Source organism: Pristis pectinata, chromosome 13, assembly GCF_009764475.1.
Source record: "Pristis pectinata isolate sPriPec2 chromosome 13, sPriPec2.1.pri, whole genome shotgun sequence".
In the NCBI taxonomy this organism is placed as follows: Eukaryota; Metazoa; Chordata; class Chondrichthyes; order Rhinopristiformes; family Pristidae; genus Pristis; species Pristis pectinata.
The window spans coordinates 36,643,452-36,670,428 of record NC_067417.1 but is presented as its reverse complement, the minus strand read 5'-3'; the positions used below and the strand labels follow the sequence as shown (position 1 = coordinate 36,670,428).

The 26,977-nt window shown below is 38.5% G+C and overlaps 1 protein-coding gene across 1 annotated transcript in view; it reads right to left on the bottom strand.

Annotated features, from left to right (window-relative positions):
* Positions 1-26,977, bottom strand: part of nfatc3a (nuclear factor of activated T cells 3a) — a 128,237-nt gene that overhangs the window by 63,504 nt on the left and 37,756 nt on the right. The window contains exon 4 of the mRNA XM_052028406.1: positions 1,912-2,111. Coding sequence (XP_051884366.1) covers positions 1,912-2,111 — 200 coding nt within the window. The remainder of the gene's footprint in view (positions 1-1,911; positions 2,112-26,977) is intronic.

Genomic DNA, 26,977 nt, shown 5'->3' with positions numbered 1-26,977 from the left:
TGGATCTGATTAGCAAGTCTCTGCCGTATGTCAGGACCTCACGTGACAATCTGGTCATCTAAACAACCCCTGTCCATGAAACTACTGAGAAAAAGTTTAACAGACAGCAAACCAAGTACCTATCAAACTTTTAGAATGTTTCCCAATATCCCTAAATTTCAGAAGCATTGAAAAACTATTAAATTTACAAAAGATAAATAATATCACCGAAAATTGATAATCAAAAACAACACATGCTTGAACACTCAAAGCTCTGAAATCTCTATTGAAATGAATGAGCTTCCATCTAACCTAATGGTCAATAAATACATTTCTTATGTAAGTGGTGGAGAACCTTAGCAACTTCACATCCATTGGATACTATGCAGAGACCAGTGGCAGCGCATATTAACAGATTCACCATCTGGAACTTGTCTGCAAGTCTGATGTTACCACATTGGGTACATCTGCACCAAAGCACTGAAACCTGCTTGTGCAAGTTTAATAATGAAGGTATATGACAGAAGTGTGCCATAGAATTTCTGGCATTTTCCAGTATGATTCAGCTCACCATCTATGATGACCACAATCTATTTCTGTCTTCACAAAAGATGGTACTGCTAATGGCATGGGTAAAGGAAGAGGGAGTAAAGAAATTAAACAGAATAAGCAGATCGCAGGATATACATAATGCCAAAAGAGGCAATCACATGACAGTTAATATTTAATGCAGAGAAGTAAAAAACGAGGCATTTGGGAAGTAGAATGAGGATTGCAAATATAAACTATATTATATATTCGTAATGAGGATGAAGAAAAATTAAGACCAGGGATGGGGGTGGGGAGATGCGGAGGAGAGAATAGCCACATACAGCAATTACAGCAGAAATGAGATGTAAGTGATAAAACCATACATGGCAGAAATCCTTTTCCAGCTTGCTAAATATGGAGAAGTTAGACAAAAAAAAATCTATGGTCTAAGATTTCATTCAAAGCAAACAACATATAGAGCAATTCACATCAAATGCTCTCTAGCTTCGATGATGGGAATTGCATCAATCACTTAAGTTGCTACCTAGTCAGTTTACATTTAAAATGAAATCCAAATCTATGAGAAATATAACATCCCACCAAAATGTTAACCATATGTTAGAATATCATCCATTTATGCCAGATACTTCACACACTTCGTCTATATCCACAATTCTGTTGAGGGTCTGTTTTGTCATCATCTATCATTTATGACTTTATCATCTTAACAGAGAGCAAGATCTGTCTAATAAAAATGTTTTATTAACACTCCTAAAATTAGAAATAAGAAGACATCTGCTTTTTAAACTTAAGAGAACACTTCAGCTCAAGTTCCAACAACAGTTGCATCTTCAAGCATTCAATTGAAAATATCTCCAACTTTCTCTAAAATTTCACTTTACCAGACAATCTTTTGCTGCTGGCCACCAACTTTGTTCCAAATTGGTAGTTTTTCCACTGAGTCATTGTATTTCTTCAGCTTTGATTTCCCGGTTTCAAGATGAATTTGAGGGTAGCTAAGAAGTTTAAATTTTTCTAGGCTAGACTTACAAGTAAAAACCATGAAGAGAAGCTACCACTACATCATGAACACTAATTACTATTTATAACTACAATTTACAAAATGCAAGACTGTTGTTATCTCTCATCCTGATATATTGAAGATATCTCATTTAAGTAAATATATGCATCTTCCTCCCTCCTGTACAAACCCTGCCACAAACTTTCTTCATAAGTTTAATTACACAGACGATAGCTTTAAATAAAGTGGCAAAAGTTTTAAGAAAATGTAACAAAAAATGTTGAAGTTCCAGCAGACTTCAGCAGCTTTTATCCTTCAAAGTTTTAAAGAGGCATAAAGACAAAAAGATAAATATTTTACTGAGAGATTTGGATAAGTACCTGGCAGTCATATTGTTTTCAGGTAGAAGAGGAATTTCAAGAACCTTTGTGCTGGTAACAATAATCTCCTGACTAGCTGTGGCAACAGTCTTCCCAGTGATTCTGTGCACCTGGTAGAATGCATGTGGTCTTAAATAGCGATCGTCAGCAGTTCCAATGAACATCTGCAGGTTGATTGGCTTTTCATTGTAACCTTGAAGCTGTGAAAGAAAACATGTTTACAATTAGCAAAGTATAGTCGATTTGCTGAAGAGAAAGCAAAGAAAATAGGCTCCAAAAGATGAATTAGACTTTTCTCCAGCGAGCTGCAGACCATTTTCAAAATGTCCCTTCTTTTCCTGAAACCATTCCCTTCAGTAGTACAGCATTAGTTAGTACAGTTACTTCCCCCTCAATATCTTTTCTTCCCAGTTTTTCTTTTCAATATAAATTTACCACAAAACACAGAAGTGGTACATCGGAAACACTAACATAAAACCACACATATAGTGCAGCTAAAGTGATCTATCATCAATTAACACATTGTTTATGCATCAGTTGACAACCAAACTCACATGTATAGGATACAAAAACAGATTGTTTTGTTTGAAAACCATTTGCTTTGCAAACTTGATTTTTTAAATATCAAACATCCACGTGTGAAAGAAATATAGTTTCACCAAAATTGTCATTACTGAAATCGTTGAAGTATAAACTGCATTGAGTTCTGCCCAACATATTTGACTTTTATTAGTATGAAGTAATATTGCAACAATATGAAAAAACATAAAAATTGACCATATTGGAAATCAAGTTTCCATTATACTTTTCCTTACTAAAATTCAATGCATTTTGTTCACCTTTTAATCAGAAAACTGTGCAATTCATATTGTTAATTCAGTTCTGCTGAAAAACAAGAATTTTTCTTCTAATAGTGCTTCACTGAATCCTGTGTTCCAGATTTTAAAAGACAGCTACAGCCACTGGAGACACAAGAGACTGAAGGTGCTGGAATTTAGAGCAACAATCTGTTGGAGGAACTCAGCAGGTCGAGCAGCATCTGTGAGAGGAAAGGAATTGTTGACGTTTCGAGTCCTGATGTAGCCACTGTAGCTTTTGGAGTTAACATTCAAAAGGGACAGAAGTCTAGAAGCATTAAGGAAAATAGGAGCATATAAAATGCATTAGTTTTTGTATCATAATTCCCCTCCATCCTCCTGCCCAAAAGATTCACTTTCTTTCTCCAGACAAAACTTTGTTACCATGCACACAGCATAGGTACAGCACTTCACACTTGAGTTGATGGAGTACAAAATACATTCACTTAACCAATTTCACTATCACACCAGCATGTAGGTAATTTTTTTTGCAACATAAAATTCTAATTAGAAAATGGTGTTACTTTTAGACCTTTTTGGTATCTCATTTCTCAACAACTGGAAAACAGATTAGATAACCAGAGAGATTTAAAAGCAATTCAAACAGATTTAAATAATAACATAAAGTGTTAAAATGTCAGAAGTTAATTAAAAGCATAAAGTATAATCAAGATAAAGAAACCATTTACATTTTAATCAAGGTTGGCAACACCATCCAAATGGACAGGGTTCCACTATTTATAAACCAGCTAGGAAGTGGGAAGTCAGATTTGCCAGAATCTGAACTCCAGATCTTCTCCAATTTCCATGTTTCAATGCACTTACTTGGAAATCAGAGGTGAAATGACCCAAGGAATACACTGGTTCTGTATGAAACTGTCTGTTAGAGGCAGGTACATTTCTGCCCAATCTGTTACAGTTAATCTTTGAACTCGTCCAAATGAGCAGAGCCTGCTCCTAAAGAATAAAATCTATTTCTACTCAGTAAAAATCCAAATTCTACCCAAAAACATTAAGTTTAACCTTAACCACAGAGGAACAAGTCCTTTCCTGCAGTGTGACGTGTTTTCCCAGTTCAATGTTATTTCAATCCTCTGCTCTCCATAAAGTTCATACAAAACTGCTGTCCTATGTTGCAATAAATTCTGTTTTGAACAGCAATGGGAGTTTCTCTGTAAATGCACTATTTAGACACAAGCAGTTATTGAAGTGTAATCATTTAATCACAAGCAAAAGCTGCAAAACAAATGATTTAAATTTGTAAACTAAATCAACAATTTTAGCTGAAATCAATTCAGAAATGTAGTCATACCTACTATTTTAGTGAATGGTTTTAAACTTTATGATGAGCTCAACAAACAAAAAGGGGAAAGAGGACGAATTAACAGTTATACTATTATAATAGAATCCTCCTGACCATGGCTGGTGGCTCCTAAGGCCAGCATTCAGCCCTGAACTTGCATGGGCCTGTAGAAATCCAGGACTTACTGAATTCCAGATACTGCAGCAAGGAGCATTGTACTCCACACATCGAATCAAATGACAGTCAAATCTTATTGGGATTCTCCACCATCACATTAGACATAGTGCAAGATCAAAGATCCTAATCATTTCAATCTGGATTCTCAGTGCATGGTTTCAGAGGCAAAGGGCAAGGTTTGTCCCCCAATTAATTTACTTCACTTTCAATTACTTCAAAATGTTTAATTGCATTTTTAATTAACTTTAAATTATATACTGTACATCAATTTTAATAATTTTACAAGTCACTGTTAACCCAACTACAGACTGAAATATTGATTACATCAAAGTAAAATAGTAAATCTGAACTGGAGAGGGAAGTCTTTTGTATTCTCCACTCCTATCCTTCCATCACTGCCCCAAACTGTGAAACTGCCACCATCTCCACCCCTCTGTATTCCTCTGAAATACTTTCCTGTCAGAACACAACTAAATACAAGTTGCTGTCATTTGTAGTTTCAGATTGATTCTGGTGCATTACGACCTAAAAGTGCACCATGGCAAGTTTTCTTTTATTTAAAAATACAGAGAGATAAATTATTTTAAATGTGTGAAAAAAAATTGCACCATGTAAAGTTCCTGCCAGCAGCAGACTTTTTATCTTGCCCCATAATTGTTTGTGATGCATTTTTAGTGAATTGAGCGGTGGTTCAGCATTTTAAGATCAACAAAGGAAATCCCCACTAAGGGAGGATAAAAATTAGTCTGTAGACAAACACACATATCTTTGCATTTTCAACTTCAGTTTATGAGGTGAAAGGTAAGGAGCTCATGTTACTGGAAACACAAAATATTCTGATGATTGAAAACTGAGCAGTTGAGCTGTACATATTTTTAGCATAAACTGGAAACTGAAGTTAAAAGCACATGTCCCAACCATGTGTGTACTCTTACATGCGAATCCTTTTACTAGCATGGGAATTCTCCCAGGTGTCTTTGGCGATATTTATTCCGCACACATTAATGAAACAGATGTTCTCACTGTTGTTAGTAGAACTTTGCCTTGTGCAAATTGGCTGTTATGTTATTTGACAGCACAACAGTGACAACATTTCAAAAGAATCATTAATCAACTCCAAAGTACTGAAATTTCCTGATGTTAACAAAATGAGCTATACCAATTCACATTCCTTCCTTGTCCTCCAGCCAATCAAAGTCAAATTTTGACTAATGCAACTGTTCAATGGTTCAGACTGACTAATTTTAATAAACATCACAAGACATTCTATTGGAACACTGAAATGCAGTAAAAGATTCAAGCATCTACTAAAGACTTCCTCCCACATTCCAAAGACATACGGGTTAGGAAGTTGTGGGCACGCTATGTTGGCACCGGAACACTTGCGGGCTGCCCCCAGAACAGTCTATGCAAGAGATGTGTTTCACTGTGTGTTTCGATGTACGTGACTGATAAAGAAATCTTATCTTACCTTACAAAAAAACTGAATAATACATTTGCAGCACAACCCAAAAGCAGTCATTCTACAAAATACTTCATGTGATTTGCTTCCTATTTGAAATATACCAATTCATAAATCAAGTGGTGGAGTAAAATTGGTATGCACCTTGGTCAATCACTTCTATAGTTGTCACAAAAAAAACTTGCGTGCCAATGGATCCATTAGCTCCATTTGGTTGCTATAACTATTTGCATAGGCTTTACCTATTTTCCATCAGCAAACCTTCCTTACACCATTTCAATTTCCATGCTAGCCAGAAATCTGATCAGGGCTCCATTATCATCTACAACGGTTTCAAAAGTCCTACTGCCTGCCATTCACATTATAGAAGCAGTTACACAAATACTTCAGAGTCATAAATTCTTCCAAATTAAATACAACTGCATGCGCTGTTGGTTTGAGGAAATCGTTGTGCATGTTTCAATAATTTATAGACAGTATTCTACATACAATATTGATAGTTATGTTCATTTGAATATATTAAGTTTCCTTGAATGAGGTTAAAAAATGCATCAACAGGTGGATGTAAAGAATGTGAACCAAACAAACATAATCCTCATGTACAACTAAGGTGAAACAGGAGACTTGTGCCAAAAGCACATACGGCTAGAGTGGGATAGTTGCACTGTCAGAATGAATGCAAACAAATTAATATCCTGGACAAGGAAGCAGGAAGGGAAGAATAAGTGTAGAGGAACTGGATGAGATGGTTGGGAGTTAGGAAACCCGATACTGATAAAGTAGCACCAGGGAGGGTTGGGAAGGTAACTTGAAGCCAATTGATTTATAGTGTATATTGATCAATAGTCAGTACCCACAAAAGGAGAGCAAGGAAAGAGTCAGAAGAGTCAGTGAAAGAGAAAGTGGAATTTGAAAGCAAAATTGATGAAAGAAAATACCACTGATACAGTGATTGATGTCCTAAAAATGATGAGTTAAGGACCTTAGTAGGACTGAAAAAATGAATGCTCCATGTACTCCACTAAAAGGCAGAAAAACCAAGAACAAACTAATTCTCATAGCAACACCTGTCATTTGGAGGAAGTAAATCAAAAATAAGTTGTTCAATGTTTGGCCAGACAGGTGGCCATGGAACACAGGAAGATGCTTGAGGAATTGGGGCTCTATTCAGGAAAGGAGCAGAGAGGTCACAGTTTGCCCTGTGAGGGAATGAAGGTGGAAAGGAATTGGCTGCCCACACATTAAATGAGATGGTTAAAGCTAGGGAACTGGATACAGATATAGTGGTAACAGGGATGGATAAGAAGAAACTGGACAAGGAGAATGAGACATGAAGAACAAAATTCTGCAGCAAAAGAATAGCCTGAAATCTTGATGCATAATCTCAATCCAAGACCTAGAGGAGAATGTTCTACCACTGAGCCAGGCTAATAACGTGCAGTGAGTTCAGAATAAGAAGTTAAGGGTGACATGATTCACCAAATTAACAAACCGTGCTGATTTATTCACTACAGGGTTCAGGAGTATGTGCTGCGGGATGTACTCAAATGAGGTTACACTAACAGAAAAGAACTAAGGAATGGCTACTGTACAGGCTTTCCCCATCACACAAGATAATACAGGGCAGAACCCACGTGGTATGATTTTTAAAACTATACATGACTGCACTGTGCCATCAGGAACACGTGGATTGTAAAATTATTAAATGCAAAACTCTGACTATTTGTAGAGAATTATGAAATTTTCCATGAAATAAAACATTTTCTTTCACAAAAATAAAACTTTTTTTTTACAATAATGATGCCAGTAAAAAGACAGCTACAAAGGAATGAATCAACTGCCCCCAAAATTTGCTGTCAAGCTCATTTAAAATATTAATAGCTTGCTTGGGACCAAAATCCTTGCAGGCAGATTTGCAAGTTCTGTTAAGTTGGATTCCAACTAGCTTGGGAGGTTGAGCATCAACATAAATGAGCAGAAACTGAAATGGAAGGCAGAAAAGTCGATATTTGGACAACAAAGCAAACAAAGCTTGCAAATCAGATGAGGAGGAATCTGGCTCTACTTACGCCCAAATGCAAGGAAGCAGATGAGCTTAAAAAAAACTGACAAACACATGGAAGAATGACATTTTAGCTGTTACTGAAACATGGCTTGAAGGGTGGGCTTGGCAGTTTAATATTGTTGGTAGTAGAGTCTGTAGATGAGATAGTGAGGTGGGATGCTGGTAACATTAATTAAAGAAACAGTTACAGCTATCAGAAGGAATAATGTCTTAAAAGGATAATCAAATGAGATTTTATAGGCTGAACAAAGGAAAATGAAAAGAGGGGGGGGTGGAAATTACTCTGTTGGGACTGTATGACAAACTCCAAACAATCAGGGAGAAATAGAAGGGGAAATGTGTGGATTAGATGCCAAGCCTGGCCATAAAGAGAATGAAGGAGGAAATTGCACAAACTTCTAATCCTCCCTGGCCACAGCAAAGCTCCAGTTGACTGGAGAATTGCAAAATTTGCACCATTGTTTGGAAAGGAAGGGATAAACTAGGAGGTCATTACAAGCACACTTAGTTTAACTTAGCTGGTAAGCAAGTTATTCGGATCAGTTCTTAGGTACAGTACAAACATTCCTTTAGAAAGGCACATATTAAACAAGGACAATTAACATGGATTTGATATTAGAAGGTCCTTTTTGACTAACTTAATTGAATATTATTTGAGTAGCTGACAGGGAGAGAATGAGGCAAGTGCATTTGATATCATCAATAAGGATCTTAGCCATTCTTTTGCCATGATCCCACAAGTGAAGCTAGTCAAATAAATAAAAGCCCATGGGATACAAGGGAGAGTGGCAAATCAGATCTAAAATTGGATCAGTGGTAGGAATCAAAGGGTATCAGCTGATATGTCTTTATGTGACGAGGACATTGTTACCAGTAAGGTTTCAAGGAGTTCATTATTCCATTCCTTGCTCTTTATGTTCAATATTAATAACTTAGACTTGATTTTTTAGAAATTCATTGCCAGGATCTGGGCACTGCTAGCAAAGCCCAAGTTATTGCCTATCCCAAATTGCAGTTGAGAAGGTGATGAGCTGCCTTCTTGAACCACTGCAATCCTTCACAGTGAAGGTGATCCCATAGTGCTGTTTGTTAGGGAGTTCCAGGATTTAGACCGAGCAGTGTTGAAGACTTAGTGATACATTTCCATGTCAGGTTGGCATGTGAATTGGAGAAGAACCTGCAGGTGGTAGTATTCCCAAGCATTTAATGCCCTTGTCATTCTTGATTTAGAGGTCATCAGTTTGAGAGTTGCTGCTGGAGTGGTCTGGGTGCATAAATGCAGTGCATTTTGTAGATGGTATACACTGGAGCCACAGAGTACTGGTAGTGAAGGGAATGAATGTTTAGGGTGATTGATGGGGAGTCAATCAAACAGGCTGCTTTCTCCTGGACAGTGTCAAGCCTTGAGAGTTATAGGCATTGCACTCAGAGAAGTGAACCGTATTTCATCACACTTCTGACTTGCTCCTTGTAGATGGTGAAAAAAATGTTAGGGCATCATGGGGTGAACCACTCACTGCATAATACTCAGCCTCTGACTTGCTCTTCAGGTCAGGATATTTATGGTCCAGTCAGTTTCTGTTCAGTGGTGACCCCCAGGGCATTGATCATGGGATGAATTTTCAATGACGGTAATGATATTGAAGATCAAGGGCTTGAAAGTTACTTCACACTTGTCTAGGTTCTGCTGCATCCAGACAGGTGCTGTTTCATTTGCTGAGGAGTTGCAAACAGAAATGAACATTGTGTATTCATCAGCAAACATCCCCAGTTCTGACCTTCTGATGGAAGGAAGATCATTGATAAAGCATCTGAAGATGTTTGGGCCTAGGAATCTGCCCTGATAAATTCTAGCAGTGATATCCAGGGGCTGGGATAATTGACCTCCAACAATCATGATCACCTTGCTTTGTGTGATGTATGACTCCAAACACTAGAGTGTTTTCCCTTTGATTCCAATTGATTTCAGTTTTACCAAGGGCACCTGATGCCACCCTGAGTCAAATGTTGCCTTAATATTAGGGTTACACAAGCCTCACCTCTGGATTTCAATTCTCTGGTCCTAGCTTGAGTGGTGGCACCAAGAGGTCCTAGCAAAACCCAAACAGGGCGCTGTCTAATTTATTATTGGTGAGGAAGTGCTGCTTGAAAGCACTGTTGACTATAACTTCCACTACCTTGCTAATGGTTGAAAGTAGACTGATAGGGCAGTACTTAACTGGATTGGATATGCCCTGCTTTTTGTGAACAAAATATATTTGAGCAATCTTCCATAATATCAGATAGATGCCAGTGTCGTTCTTATACCAGAACAGTTTGGCTAGAGGTACAGCTAGTTCTGGAGCATAGGTCTTCATTATTGCAGCTATTTTTTTTAGTCCTCACATAAAAACAAGTGCTGGAAATGTTCAGCAGATCAGGAAATACATGTGGAAAGAGCAACAGTTAAAGCTGAAAAACCTTCATTGGAACTGGGAAAGGGGGAAGACAAGTTAGTTTTAAGTTGCAAAGAAGGTAGGGGAGGTATGGATAGGACAAAGAGAATATTTCTTATAAGGAGAGGCCAGGATTTCCTGGACACTGGAATATGTTAATGATGGTAGTTAGAGAGAAAGAAAACAGACGAAGGCATGCTGAATATTTCCATCTTTTTCTGTTTTTCTATACTAGACTAGAAGTGCAATTGAATCACCCATTGGATGGTGGAAAGGGGCAAGATGTCTCTATGACTAAGATAAAAGAGCGGGTGCTGTATATCCTGCACTGAGGGGACTCAAATGCTTAGCCATACCATCATTGAGGATGGAGGTGCTTTTGGAGCCTCTACTTGCTGTTAGCCATTTGTCCATTGCTGTTCATGACTAGATAAGGTAGGATTGCAGGGAATCCATCTGATTCGATGGCTGTGACATCACTTAGATATGTCCATTACATGCTGATTTTGCTGTTTAGCATGAATGTAGTCTTGTATTGCAGCTTGTGTTGGGTTTAATGGCCACCCCCCATACTTTGTAACTATGTCCCCTTGTTTAAGATTTTCCCACTAGTAGAAACATCTCAACATGTACCTTGTTATGCCCTCTTGGGATCTTACCTGTTTTAATAAAATCACCACTCATGCTTTCAAATTCCAAAGAATATAAATCAAATTTCTTTAGTTGAACGTGAAACAACAACCCTCTCATCCAAGAATTGATTCAACAAATCTCTGGACTGCCTCCAAACCTAGTATGTCCTTTCTTAAATAAGGGGACCAAAACTGTGCATAAACTCCACGTGTGACCTCATCTATTCCCTGTACAATTGTAACAATACTTCCCCATTTCTAAACTCCGACCCTCCTGCAATAAAAGCCAATATGCTACTTGCTCCCCAACCATATCCTGTACTTGCCTGCTAACCTTTTGCAATTCATGCACAAGAACACCCAGATTCCTCTGTACTTCATTCATTTGCAATAATTCTCTATATAGATAATAGTTTACCTTTAGATTCCTCTAAATGAAGTGTATTACCTCATACTTTCCCCACATTAAACTCCACCTGCCAAGTTTTTGCTCACTTCATCAACCCATCCATATCCTGTTGCAGAGTTCAAATATCCTCATCACAACGTGCTCTCCCGTGTATTATCGCGTCATTGGCAAACCTGGATACCTCACGTGTGCCCCCTGCTCCAAGTCATTAATTGACAGCCAAGATCCTCAGGGCACCCCACTAGATACATCCTCCCAGCCTGAAAATGACCCATTTATTCCAACTCTGCCAGCTATGTAATAACAAATCTTCAATCCATACTAACACACTTCCCCACAATACCATCTCTTGACAGTATGCAGTAACAAGGATATTACTAGGACAGGAAATTTTCAGTTATGAAGAAAGATGAGATAATGTGGGGTTGTTTTTGTAACAGATAAGATAGAGGTGAATAAAATTAAGGGCCTAGATAGAGTGAATATAAGGACTTATTTCCCTTGGCAGAGGGATCTAAAAGTCAGGGTACATAGATTTAAATAATTGACAAAAGGATCAGAGGATAGATGAGGAAATATTATTTCACCCAATGGCAGCAAGGGTCTGAAGCTCAGTGACTGAAGGGTTGGCAGGGACAAAAACTCTCATCACATTTAAGTAGACCTTGGATGTGTACTGGAAAAGTTATGACATGCAGGGCTATAGAACTGGTGTTGGAAGTTGGGACTAGGCTGGCTGGGTAGCAATCACTAGCATGGAGGGCTGAGTGGCTGCCTCACCACCTCCTGATTCTTTAGCTGCCTTGGAAGTTTCTTGTTGTGCAGGAATAGTGTTCAAAAGTGGCCAGCAAAACTGTGCTGCAAGGAAACCCAAAGTCACTGCACAGAACAAATTCTGTAAGCAAGCTGTTAACCGGTTTAAGGTTGGGAAAATGGATGTTGTCGTACTGCCTTTAAGATTAAAATTGAACAGTGTTAGGATTTTAAATTTTGAGAACCAAATTATACTTTCAAATGCACGAATTCAAAGAAAAGCTGAACAAAATAATTGAACTTGGTATGATTTATCATTTAAGCAAGTGGAATTCAAATGAATTGTCACTGAAGTTATAATACAGCTTTAAAGAACTGGTGAGCAGATGACTTTACTCTCCTATCAGAAATAAAAATACCAGACAGACTGTGTTGTGATGCCAAAAGGCTTAATGCTCCTTTGCTGGACAGAGGGCAAAAATCAGAGAGAATGATGTTTACATTTCAAATTATTGGGATTAAAATGATTTCTTACTCAAAATAACCATGAATATGAGGACTATATCATGTCAATCACAAGCCGAATTGCAGTTACAAGTATGGATCAAACACACCGTGCTACGATCAAGAAGGCAATGTCTACAGAGTTCACTGTTATTTAATCTAACTAGACCACAGTCAACCAGCTGCTACACATCACAACTCAAGCATATGAATTCTGAGTTATATTAAAGTACTGACATTTATACTGTCCAGATCAGTAAAACCACCACATGCCCTTTCTGGAGGGATAGTAAACAGAAACTAAAATAAAACTGCTGTATAATATTACATATGTTGATCATCTAATTTAAGGACATTTTATTTTGGTCATCTGTTCTGTCAGCACTTGCCAGAAATAGCAAAAAATCGTCCTATAAACAATGCAAAAATTATGTTCCCTTATTAAGAAATGAAAAAAAAAATTTTTAACACTTAAAAATCATTAGGGTACTTTGGCATTGCATAAGATATTGCACAGCGCCAGTAGTGGAGCCTTTTCTCTACAAACCATCATTCTCTACAACCTATGTAACACTACACTTGCACTGACACCCGCTGCTTTTACATGGGAACAATGCCAAGCTGTTTGTGTTTCTCTTGTGTTTCCATGGCAAAGGTCAGTGTATGCGTAAGTAAAATGGTAGTGAAGGGGCTAACACCAAAAGTCACCACAGGATAAAAGTCAATCCCAAGTTCAAAGTAACTGTGAGGCTACAATCATTGTGAATGGCTTAAGTTACATACAACTAATTAAATTCAAAGCAATTAACTAAATTCAAAACAAAAGCAATTTTAAAAATTCAACTTATTCAGCCAGAAGGCCAAATATATTAGGTTGGTATTTTGACAAAAACGCTTAGTTGCTTTTAAATAACAGGCACAGTACTGTCTCCTCCTTCTTAGGCAGCCCCACAGGAAGAAAAATGATTTACTTTCACTATAGTTTCAAGACCTATATGCGAGTTCCTTTACAGTGAGTTGACCTCTGCACAGCAGCTAACAGACAGTCTTGAAGGATCAAAGTCTTGATCCAACCCAAATGGAGAACAGGCTGTGCTGCACAGACTTAGCATGTACACGTACATCCACACGCCCATGCATAAGAGTAAGATACATGACCTTGCCCACACCCCGTACCACCTAACGTGATCCCTCCCCCTTTCATTTGCTTCTCGCATAATGTCCCCTTTCTGTAGCCGCCTTTGTCAGGCCCTCACAAGATCACAAGATAAGGGAGCAGAAGCAGGCCATTCGGCCCATCGAGTCTGCTCCAAGGAAAAGGGAAAAAGAAATGGGGTGGGAAAAAAAGAGAGAGAAAAAAAAAACTATTCTAATCCCATTTGCCAGCCTTATCCCCATATCCCTTGATACCCTGACTATTTAGATATCTGTCTATCTCCTCCTTGAACACCCCCACTGATCTGGCCTCCACTGCTGTGCGTGGCAAGGAGTTCCACAATTTCACCACCCTCTGGGTAAAGAAACTTCTCCTCATCTCTGTCTTGAAACTGTACCCTCTAATTCTAAGATTGTGCCCTCTGGTCCTGGACACGCCCACCAAGGGAAACAGCCTAGCCACATCTACTCTATCCTTACCTGTCAACATTTTAAATGTCGCTACGAGGTCCCCTCTCATCCTTCTGTACTCCAGCGAGTACAGTCCAAGAGCCGACAAACGCTCATCGTACTTAAGCCCTTTCATTCCTGGAATCATTCTCGTAAATCTCCTCTGAACCCTCTCCAACGTCAGCACATCCTTCCTAAGATGCGGGGCCCAAAACTGCGCACAGTATTCCAAATGAGGCCTCACTAGCGCCCCGTAGAGCCTCATCAACACTTCCTTACTTTTATACACTATACCTCTCGAGATGAATGCCAACATAGCATTCGCTTTCTTAACCACCGATCCAACCTGGTGGTTAACTTTTAAGGTATCTTGTATAAGTACCCCCAAGTCCCTTTGTACTACCGCACTATCAATCTTCTCTCCTTCTAGATAATAATCTACCCGCTTATTTCTACTTCCAAAGTGTACAACTGCACATTTCTCAACATTGAATCTCATCTGCCATTTTCTTGCCCATTCTCCTAAACTGTCTAGGTCCCTCTGCATTCTTTCTATTTCCTCTATGCTCCCTACTCCTCCACTTATCTTGGTGTCATCCGCAAACTTAGCCACACAACCATTTATTCCATCATCCAAATCATTGATGTACAAGGTAAAAAGGAGAGGCCCCAACACCGACCCTTGCGGCACACCACTAGTAACCGGTAACCAACCAGAACGAGATCCTTTTATTTCCACCCTTTGCTTCCTGCCAACCAGCCAATTCTCCACCCATTTTGCTACCCTGCCCATAATTCCATGACCTCTCATCTTATTAATCAGTCTCTTGTGAGGCACCTTATCAAAGGCCTTTTGAAAGTCTAAATACACAACATCTACCGCCTCTCCCTTATCCACCCTACCTGTGATTTCTTCAAAAAACTCCAATAGGTTGGTCAGACAGGACCTCCCCTTCACAAAACCATGTTGACTAGGTCCTATCTTGCCTTGCGCCTCTAGGTATTCGGTAACCTCCTCCTTGAGGATAGACTCCAATAATTTTCCCACCACTGACGTCAGACTAATAGGCCTGCTCCAATTCCCCACTCCCTAGATGCCCCCCATATCCCAGCTTCAATCTAGTCTTCAGCTGCCTAGTACTTCCTCTCTCCAACAGCATGGCTACCCAACAACTGCTGCCACATGCCCTCTTTGGGGTCATTCCCCAAATGCCCATCACCTCCCCAATTAAACAGTTGTGCCACCCATGCCTGTGGCTTATCCTGAAACCTTCAGTCACCGATCTGGTGCTGCCCAATAAGAGTAGTCTGTAGTCACCCGTGTTCCGCAGGTAGGTTGGTTGGTGATGAACTGTATAACACCAACCAACTTGGACTTCTCCATTCTTCAGTATCGCATTGTAGATGCTTTTTTCCCTAATATCCCAGAATTCTTGGAGAAACCCTGAACAATTCAGGTCACCATACAGCTGGACAATCAGTTTGCTCAGACAGTCCTTAAGGAGGAACAACAAAACTAATAAATCTTATTACTCCAATCTTTATGTACCTTCAATGTACGGAAAGGATTTTGAAAAAGACTTTGGAGTAGATAATCCTAAAAGCAGCAGTTAATTATTTCATTTCAAAATTATCTTCATTTTTAACACATCCATAAATTAGTATTCAAAATATTATACAAAGGTTCTCAAATTTGATGTACTAGTACATAGATTCTCTTTGCTCAAACTATCAATAATAATTTTTTACATTATCAGTAGCAGAAAGGATGTTACATAACAAAGCAAAGTTTTAGTTAATCAGGGGAAGACACTTTACTAGAAATTATATGTATCCCTTATTTTGGAGAAGGGCAAAAACAGAATTGTAAATTGCATAAAAACATATTAAAAGGCAAAATGCCCATCATCACCCTTCCCGACTCCATTTTTGTTGATGTTACATACTTTATTACAAAAACAACAATACAAGCTTCCCCACTTTCAAATTCAATATCCAAAATAAACTCAAGATAACAAAGAATGATGTTCATACACTTGATACATTTCACCAAAACTATTTGCGAATGGCTAATTATTAAATATCACGCTAGTGAAGTAGAAATATCCGCTACTGAAGACATTTGCTTCAGTAAAATTGGAAAATGGGGGGGGGGGGGGAGCAAAAATTGAAAACCATTCTGCCCCCCCCCCCCCCACCCACATAGTGGACATTAGACAAATTAAAGCCGACTGCAACGTGCATGTGCTCCAATGAATTATGGCTGTAAAGGATCTACCAACACAGAAATTTAAAACAAAAAGTTATTCCCTCAACACAGTTGAATCAAATCAGTCAGTCTCTGCCTACAATAAGAGACAGCATCATAAACAAAAGGATGGAAGGAATGAAAAGAACTATCTTGGAGGCCTGACATTGCATTCAACGTACACTTGGAAAAAAGCTGCCAATTGGATGCATTGACTTTCCAACCTTAAGACTGTAATAGGTTCAAGCATTTTCTTTCGTAAAACTCTCACTTTAAATACTCGTGATTATAATCGTTAGGTATGGGAGAAATTTGAGGCAATACATTAGGAACTACATTCATAACATATTGGCACAACACTGAAATGCGTTGACTAAAGTATGCCCTCTTAAAAACTGTAATGCTCTGGTACCAAATTCTTAAATAACTCCAATGTCAGCCCTGCAACATTCACCAATTATGCTCAAATTTAGGTCACTTGAACATAGTACCAGAAAGTTAACACCACCCATGGAAATATTCCCATTACCCGAGTGTCATGTCTATAGCAGAAAAGCATAACAGAAGTGTTAGCCTTGAAAATCAATTTTTATAAGTGCAGACTCTTGTTTTCAGCTTTTAAATACGCTAGAAGAATTTTGAAATGAAGTTAATAAAAGCTAACTTTGAAAACTTTTCCTGCTATTTTCTGTTTCTTTTTTGCAGGTGATATGGCATTAAAATTTAGTTTTCTAACTTATACTTCCTTATTCATTCACTGCATTCCTCAGTAACAGCTACTTTAATCTAATTGAGTAAGGAGTTAAAGATGCTTGTATACTAGTCTTTCATATCTCAGCATGTCTTGAACTTCTGCATGTGGGCAGTGAAAAGTGGATGTCCAAGGTTTGACAGAAATCAGATGCAGCACATCTGATTCCCCGCTCCATCACTCCACTTGCTGCTGAGCTCAGTGGCAGAGCAGTGATGTGCTGAAAAGCTAACTGGATGCATTTTACATACAGCTATCAGCTTCACATGTGGGAGGGCGAGCAGACAAACAGTGACCTTATTCATTTGAATGAGGTTGTGACCCTTTGGAGAAAGCAGTAAATGTTTGGTTTAATTAATTTTGTGTTATTTTGTTTACAATTTTTAGTGTTTTAATTACTTTTTAAGTTTAATTTTAATATTTATTTGAATAATTTTTAATTGACCTTTAAATAGTTGTAGAAGCTCGTGACCCCAATGAGCTGTCGGAGACTTCCATATCACTCTGTGAGGAGGAGGGAGAAGAATCTCAGCATCCATTGCCTGAGGTTGTTTCCCACTTAAGCCAGATTCCCATTGGGTGCAGAGGGTCAGCGCATTCAGCCCTCTGTACTGTACACAGTGTGGTTGGATGGCAGGAACCACAAGGTTGGGTCAGGTCTGGGGCAAACTGTCCCCATATAAAATCTATGGGTAAGTGCAAGTACAATGAACTGGTGTTTGATTCCCCCAGCAGTCAAGTCAATAATGAAGGGCTATCCGTTTATGATGTATTGTGAAAGTACAATTCCTGACTACAATTGACAGAAGGTGTCAATAGTCATGGAATTACATTTTTATTACTTTTTTTATATAAAGTTTCTGCAAACTGCCCTTAAACATTGAACTCCAAACTTTTACCTTTGGTAGAAAAGCACAAAACTAGACCTAAATTTGCAGAATTATATCCAATTGCACCTTAGTTTTCACACAGGGCCTAGTAATAGTGTTCTTTGCCTCCAATGGGTAAAAACAAACTTCATTCAGAGTTTTCTGTTTCATTCTCTGAATGCTGGAGATAAAATGAAAATTACTATTTGGTCAACATTTGACCTTTATATTAGGGTACCACAGAAATTGTCCACTCCAATTCAAAAAACTGTCAAAATATTCATGCCAATTAACCAGTGCAAAAATAATCAAAATTTACAAAAGTGTTAATAAAATGCCTATTATATAGATTTCACTTAAAAAGAGCTGTTTAAGTGGTTAGCACTTATTTCAAGTACCCAAAATACATAATTTTACTGACACTTCCATTAAGGACACTTTATAAGTCCTAGATTTATTTTACTGCAGTTATATTTGGCATCAGTGTCAGGGGAGGGGGAAATCACTTAGTCTACCAAGGTAAAAATAGCATTCCTTCCTGCAAAGATAACTTGGGAATAAAAATGAAATAAAAGGCAAATAGTTGTAAACAACCACACGTGGTTGAGTGAAGGGGAATTGTGTTTGGATTTTTCCCCAGAGGCCTCAAAATAACAGCTACAAAATGAGACACGTACATTAAAGCTACAGAGAGGGAGGGGGAGCATGCTGAAGGTGTGTAACACAGAATTTTGGCAAATGCACAACCGTGGAAGCATAATAACTAGCATATTGCCATCAGTACAGCAACAAATATTGTATACTAATTGTTTACATGGCACATTTAAAATACAATATCCTGAAGAGAAATTTCCATAACTCCATACTTTTAGATGACAACTAATGAGCAATTAATTTACTCAGCATCCCAGCAGTCAGATTTAATTGCTGAGCATTTTTAGAAAACTTGCACTCAACATTTAAATAAGATGACAACCCCAATTTCAAATCATCTTGACTTCTGGGAATCATGTGATTTACACAGCTGCCCAGCTTTCTATTTCAGTCACATGCTCCCCAGATGACATTAATGTTTACATTACAATTAGGATTTCTCTGCCAATCAGACTGCCACAGAGGCTCATAAGTATCTCACAGTAAATTCCCCCTTCCTCTCAATGGAAAGCACCTCCATATGGGTCATTCTGCTCAAAAGAACTTGACAAAAACAATGGCACTAGCTGGAAAAGAATATGTCAAATTTACATTTTTGTAAGCATTATAGCACTCACAAGAGACCAGTATTGTTCAGATGCAACTTCATCAACAACACAATTATTGTCAAACACGTCTACAGCGGATTCCTATAGAAAAGTAAGCCTGCAAATGGTGATGTTTATTTTCAAACTGGAATTGAATATAAAATGAGCTGGATTTCAAACTGCTATGGGTAGCATTCTATCAACCACTATATGTTTGTCATCATCATATTAAATCATAAATAAAGTCAAGAGATTTCCTGAAGTGCTTATAAGGAATGTTTTCCAAAAACAGGTACATGTCAAATACAACACTAAAATACAGGTAGATATTTGGGTTTCTATACAATATCCACACATTTGGCATATCGCATTATTAAGTACACCTGATTTTACAATCCACAAGCAACAAACTGAACTTAAATGTCATCTATCTCAGCAGATACAAATAAGTACTAGAAGTCCAAAGCTCAATTTTAAATTAATATCAGTCCTTTGAAAAATTTTCCCCTGACATTTACTAAATAGAACTAATGAGTTCTGTAAAATTTGATGAATTGGTCCCTTGGTCACTTTGTGATCTTCTGCAGGAGACTTAAGACAGAAAAGTACCATTTTCAAAACGTTGTCCTTAATTTTCTTCTGTTGTGAACTATTTCAGTTTCTCTCACTAACTTTCTTAGTCTTCTCCACTTAAAAGCACAAAACATTTTTTCCCCAATAATATCAGAATCCAATACACCCCCACGTTTATGGAGAAAACAGACCATATTGTGATTTTCCGTAACACAAACCCTCAGCCCTTCATTTTATAACTAAGCTACATTCGCATCTTGCTTGGTTAATATATATGGAACTTCTCAACACCAAGGAAATTGGTGGTACTGAAAATGTAGGACCCTCTAACTCCATGTAGTTCTCTACTTGAAATGAACAAATATAAATTAGCATATCAATTCTACTGATAATGAGAGCAGTCGAGCGCTACCAGGACAGTGTTATCCAAAATATTTACCAGCAGCCACATTGCTAGCAGACAATCTAATTATGATTAACAGCTTTCCTAGTACACCTATAAAGGTAAAACAGGAATCCACAGCCTCGTGAGTATGGCTTCACAGTAAGATGGCAGAAACATACTGCAGATGGAACTCGGCCTAGTAAATCATTCTTTCTCCTGTTCCCTTATCTTCAAGTAGAGAGAAAGTATGGCATTTTTAAAAAATATTTATTAATTGCATGGAAACCAAACCCAAAGCCAAAAACCTTAAGACAAAAGAGACCCGATGAAAACCTTTCACAAACCCAAAAGCAAAATTATACATTAATTCAGTTGTTCCTTTTAAGTATCAGAATCAGGTTTATTATCACTGACATGTTGTGAAATTTGTTGTTTTGCGGCAGCAGTACAGTGCAAGACGTAAAACACATAAAAATTACTACTATAAGTTACAAAAATAAATAGTGCAAAAGAGAAATAATGAGGTATAGCTCATGGGTTCATGGACCGTTTAGAAATCTGATTTCAGAGGGGAAGAAGCTGTTCCTGAAACATTGAATGTGGGTCTTCAGGCTCCTGTACCTCCTCCCCGATGGTAGTGACAAGAAGAGGGCATGTCCCAGGTGATGAGGATCCTTTATGATGGATGCTGCCTTCTTGAGGCACCACCTCTTGAAGATGTCCCCGAAGGCAGGGAGGGTTGTGCCTGTGATGGAGCTGACTGAGTCTACAACTCTCTTCAGCATCTTTCGATCCTGCACATTGGAGCCTCCATACCAGGCGGTGATGCAACCAGTCAGAATGCTGCCACCGTACATCTGCAGAAATTTGCAAGACTCTTTGATGACATACCAAATCTCCTCAAACTCCTAATGAAGTAGAGTTGCTGGTGTGCCTTCCTTGTGATTGCATCAATGTGTTGGGCCCAAGATAGATCCTCTGAGATTTTGACACCCAGGAACTTAAAGCTGCTCATCCTTTCCACCACTGACCCCTCAAGTATTTAAACTCCGCTGCCTCAGAACATACCAGTCACAAGGCCATTTTACATGGGCAAACTCAAGGCAGACTGCATCCTCACAGAGTATAATATTAAAAATAAATATTGCTCCATATTTAATTTGGAAACTCATCACTTAATTCAGAAGTTCACACATGGCTTATAATGACTATCGACCCAGACTGACCCAAACCTTCTGACAATCCTTGCTTCCAAAAACATCTGCAGTACTTAAGTGCTATCAGCAACATTAATAAGAAAAATGTTCCTTCTATTCTTTCAATAACTTATGCTCAACTTTTAAATCCAAACATACAATTAACTCAGTACAAGAAAATCTGGCATCTGGGTCATTTTAATGGCTGAAACAACATTGATTTTGGGGACGCAATGATGTACGCTTGTTCTGAGGAATTAAAATGTGCACCACAGGCAGGTGATGCTAAGAAAACAATTCTCAGCTCAGAAACCTTAGTTAAATGTCTGTTGTTTTAGTTCAATCAATATTTTGCAATAACGGGAATTATTTTGAAATTCTGAATACATAACTTGGTTTCAATAAGCTGCCACGATATTACAATGAACGGCCTGAATCAGTTCTATGATGGATTTCAGAATTAAATTGTTCCATTAAGGACTATGATCATCAGGAATGAAGGCTCCAAATAGCAATATAGTAACTCGCTTCCAAGACAAAACCCATAAGCATAATTTTATTGGTAATTTTTTTTTATTGGTAAGCTGTTAAAGTTATAACCATTGTTTTCTTCCATGCCTCAAAGCTCTCTCTTTACCTTTCTTCAATTACATATACTCAGGTATGATTTGATAGAATGAAAGATTCAGTGTTGGATGACTCCATGACTCTAAACGGCCCTTTGGCTCACCATGTCCATGCCAACCATCAAGGGCCCATCCACACTAATCCATTTACCAACAACTGATCTATAGCCTACTATATCTTGGCAATTAAAATGCTTGTCCGATACTTTTTAAACAGTTTCAAGTACTTCCCTCCACTAACTTCTCAGGCAGTGCATTCCAAATTACAAACACCCTCTGAGCGGAAAAAAAACCTCAGATCCCCTCTAAAATGTCTCACTCCTCACCTTAAACCTATGCTCTCTGGTTTTAGATATTGCCATTATGTAGAGTTTCTTACCGTCCACCCTATCTGTATACCTCTATCTGGTTCCTCCTCCACTGCAGAGAAAACAAACCCAGCCTAGCCAGTCTCTCCTCTTAACCAAAATGTTCCATTCCAGTTTAATCATTTACAACTCCTATCAGGCACGTGAACACTGACCTCACCAAACGTTAACCATTACCAATGGACTCTTTTTGTCTGGAAATTTACTGTAGCAGTTTGACTAGGAATTTAACCATGAATTCTTGGGGATATAAACAGAAACAATGTATTTAAAACATTTAACTCTTAAAATACCAAGGCCCAATAGAAAGACACTATTTAAATACTAATTTAGCCACTAAGGGAATCACAGGATACATGGTTAGTACAGGAAAGTACTGCTGATCATATTGAATAGTAGAGCAAGCCCTTCTATTTCCCATTTCTAAACAACTAATGAATAAACAACTATCCAACATATGTTCCATGAACAAATTCCACACACCTCTTCTATTTCTAATTGGCAGCTAATTTCTTGTAGCCAAGTTTTTTCCTCCTTATATATGTACATTGCAAGGTTCGGTCTTTCTTATTTTTGAAGACATTTGGTTACACAAGTAATAAAGCAGATGAGGATTGCTTCAATAGTCAGAAAATGTTAGGTTCCTTATTGCAAAACTGCAAATATGACAGCAATGTTGGCAAAAATCACTTACTTCTCCAAGAACCTTCTTCATATCAGTTGAAGAAACACTTCCAATTTGCATTATGCCTCTACAGATGCCAACAAAGATGGGAATATAGAGAGCAACCCTACCTTCTTAAATATAAACAACCAAAAACTTGTCTATAGTGAACCTTCCTTTGCCACTTTTGGTTATTTGTCTGATTTAATACATATTTTTGTGGCCAAGACCTTGAGAGCCAGATTCTTCAAAAGGGACACCAGGAAAAGAAAAATATCTTAACATGGAGGCATACGACAGCAACTGATGTTGATTTTGCACTGGAATCATTCTTCAAATCAGAGTTCAAACTGAAGTGCGAACTGCCTGTTCCAGTGACTTTCAGGCATTGATGATGCCATAACAGATTTCTGCTTGTACCCTGAACTTTTTTCCATAACCATACAGTACGGAAATTGGAATTAATCACCAAGTAACAATGGAAGTATTCCTAAATATATCCCTTAATGAAACCATTACAAAATACAAAGACCATTTGATATCTAAAGCAATGCAGGTCATGAATTTTCATCATGTTGCAATCTGAATATAATCTAATATATACTGATGCTCCATCCTTAACCCAAAAGAGAACTCATGCCACGAGATTGCTTAAAACCATCAAAATGTATGAAAATAGCTTAAGTATTTCCGGCTGACAATCAATATTTCAGAATATTAATTCATATGGTCCTCTTAGTTGGTAACTGAATGGGACTTCAGAGATGCATGGAAGCTTAGAACTGTAATTGCTTTACCTTGACACTTCTCAAGCTTGTCTTGCTTGGGGAACTCTTGAAAATATTAAATTCCTAAAGACCTTCTCTCAAAGACAATATCATCTGACCAGGTTAATGGAGTGATATAATGGCAGAAAATACTTAAGGAAGAGGTCAACAAATATGATTTAAAAAAATGAACAAATATTTAAAATAACATCAGAATCTGACATGATTTTTGGGATCTTTCAAACTGTATTTCCAATTAAAATGTTAAAGACCTCTATTGGATCACCGTCAGTCCTTTTTTTCCTGGATAAAAACTCCAGCCTGTTCAGTCCACCCTGATAGTTAACACACCCCATATGTATAAATCTGTTTCATATCTTCAGCAGCATTTCAATACTCCTTATTACATGGAGTGTGCAGAACTCCAACCATTTAAACCAAAGTTTGATGAGAGTTTGAATCTGCTTTTCAACTCTACACTACGTTAATCTAAGCCCGTGGATGATTGTATTGAATGCATAGCCTAGGGATTTGTGATACCATATTACAATACTCTATAAGTCTGCCTTGGCTTCATGGCTGCTTTCCCTTAAGAACAACAGCAAGCTACTTTGCCCTTCAAGCCTATTCCAAGCCTCAATTTGATCAAGATCCATCTGAAATCCATTCCATGTACCCACCTTACCCCAATATCTTCTCTTATTTTGGTTAACAAAAATCTATCCCATATTTAACATTAACAATTGTCCTAATATCAACTGGTGTTTTATAGAAAAGAAGTCTTACATTTCTATTACTTTTCACTCCACATTCCATTTTTCAATCAAGTTAGGAGTGTGGAGTTCAGAGGCTCCAAAACAGCTGCCTTTTGGGACTAATCGAGAGGGTTAGTAATCTACAAGTACTACATTTGATTTTGGTTTCCCTTTTATAACAGTATGAAATGCAGAAAAAATAAATTGGCTTGGTGTGGTCATCCAGCAGAAGAGGTAACAATTCAATCCATTGTGGCCGCAGCAACTCTTTAGATGAGCTATTCTGTTAATCCTACTCTCCTGCTTGTACCACTGCTGCTGGTATATCGCCTGCATACCCATATTAGTTATTGTTTACAATCCTGGTCACCACACTGCAAGAAGATTGTTACAGGACAAGAGAAGATGCCAAAGAAGTTTATGAAGATGGAGAATTCTAGTTATGAGACTGATTATGCTGGTGAGACAAGAGGCTGCAGACATTACCCACACATTTCACCCACCAGCTCTCCCCCACTCCCCCATCTAAGTCCTGGTTCCTGCTGCCTTTCATCTCTCCCCTAATGGTTCCCATCATCACCTTCCTTATACTGGATTCCAACACTGGTAGCTTATGTGTTCCTGCTTATCACCCTCCAGTAGCTGTCTCCACCTTGACCCTCCCCTCCCAGCTCCATCTTCCTCTTTTTTTTTGTCTGCCTCCATCTATTATCCCCCTGCCTCTATCTCCCCAACTCCACTCCTCCTCCTCCATTATCTACCCAGCATCCAACCCCCTCCCCAGTCCACCAATCACCTCTGGCCTCTGTCTCACCACTCCCCCCTCGACTTTATACTGGCCATCTCCCTTCTCCTGATGCACGGTTTCAACCCAAAACATCAATTCCTCCCTCCTCCCGCCCAGATGCTGCTTGAATCACTGAGTTCCTCCAGCTAATTATGCTGGCGTTTTCTTTGGAACAATGAAGTATGAGGGAAGATTTGTTCATGTATGAAAGGAGGAACAGGGATGACTCATTTCCCTTCCCAGAGAGGACAATATTATGGGTATAGATGGCATAGATTTAAATTAGTTAATTGAAGATCTGGCCAGTTAAGGGGAAAAAAAATGTGTGGATGTCTAGAACTTGCCATCTGTAAAAGGTGATGATGGCAGAAGCATTTCTGCAATAAAAGAGTATTGCGAGGAGTAAGTTCGGTGGTAGTACAGTGACTAAATTATCAAGACTAGTAATCCAGAGAATACATCTCGACTCCCGCCATTGCAACTGTGCAATATAAATTAATAATCTGGAATACTTTATCTGCTCAGAGGACAGTCTCCATAATGTTGAGGAGCACCATAATAGTGCTAAATGGGCCAGGCACAGGACAGACCTCACAGCTCAAAACTGGGCTTCCATGGAGGATCTACAGACCACAAGCAGGAGCAGAAAAATATTCAATCACAACCGCAGAGGCCTTGCATACCCTACTCTACACTTACTATCAGCCTGGGAATTGACCCATTTCACTAAGCAGTGCAGAAGACCATGCCATGAGCAGCACCTGGCATAATGGAAAACAAGATGCAACCTTGCAAGGCTGAAACATAGGATTATGTGAATGTTAAACAGTAAAAACAAGATGCAGAAGACAATGGCAAGCAAGATTATAACCAACTGATCAGATCAAAGCTCTGCATCTAGTTGTGGATGGTGGTTGCCAATTAAACAATTCATGGGAGGAGGAAGTTCCAAGAACATTCCCATTCTCAATGATATCTGGGCCTAGCATGTGAATACCAAGCACCATATCCAAAAAGTCAATTAAAAAAAACACATACATGATTTTGGACCAGAGCTGGAAAGAGTTTAACAAAGTCCATTTTCAGCCAAGATGGTACAATAGGTCAAATGGCCTCCAGTTGAGCAGCAACTGTTTCCAATATCTGCATTCAACTTTGCATTAGATCCATATGCCTAACTTAAGCATGTATACAAACTGAAATGTTCACAGTTAATTTTCCAGGAAGGGAGATAATTCTGAGAATATACTGGCAGGCTCACTGTTTGTCAAGCGATACTATTTTGTAGATTTTTTTTTGTTCAATGGAAGTCAAAGAAATGTTACTCATTTACTGAAAACACAAGGAAAGGACAACTGCCTGGTACGGAGGCACCAATGTGCAGGATCGAAAGAGGTTGCACAGGGTTGTAGACTCAGCCAGCTCCATCACAGGCACAACCCTCCCAGCCATCGAGGACATCTTCAAGAGGCAGTGCCTCAAGACGGCAACATCCATCATTAAGGACCCTCACCATCCAGGACATGCTCTCTTCACTTTACTGCCATCAGGGAGGTGGTGCAGGAGCCTGAAGACTCATGCTCAATGTTTCAGGAACAGCTTCTTCCCCTCTGCCATCAGATTTCTGAACAGTC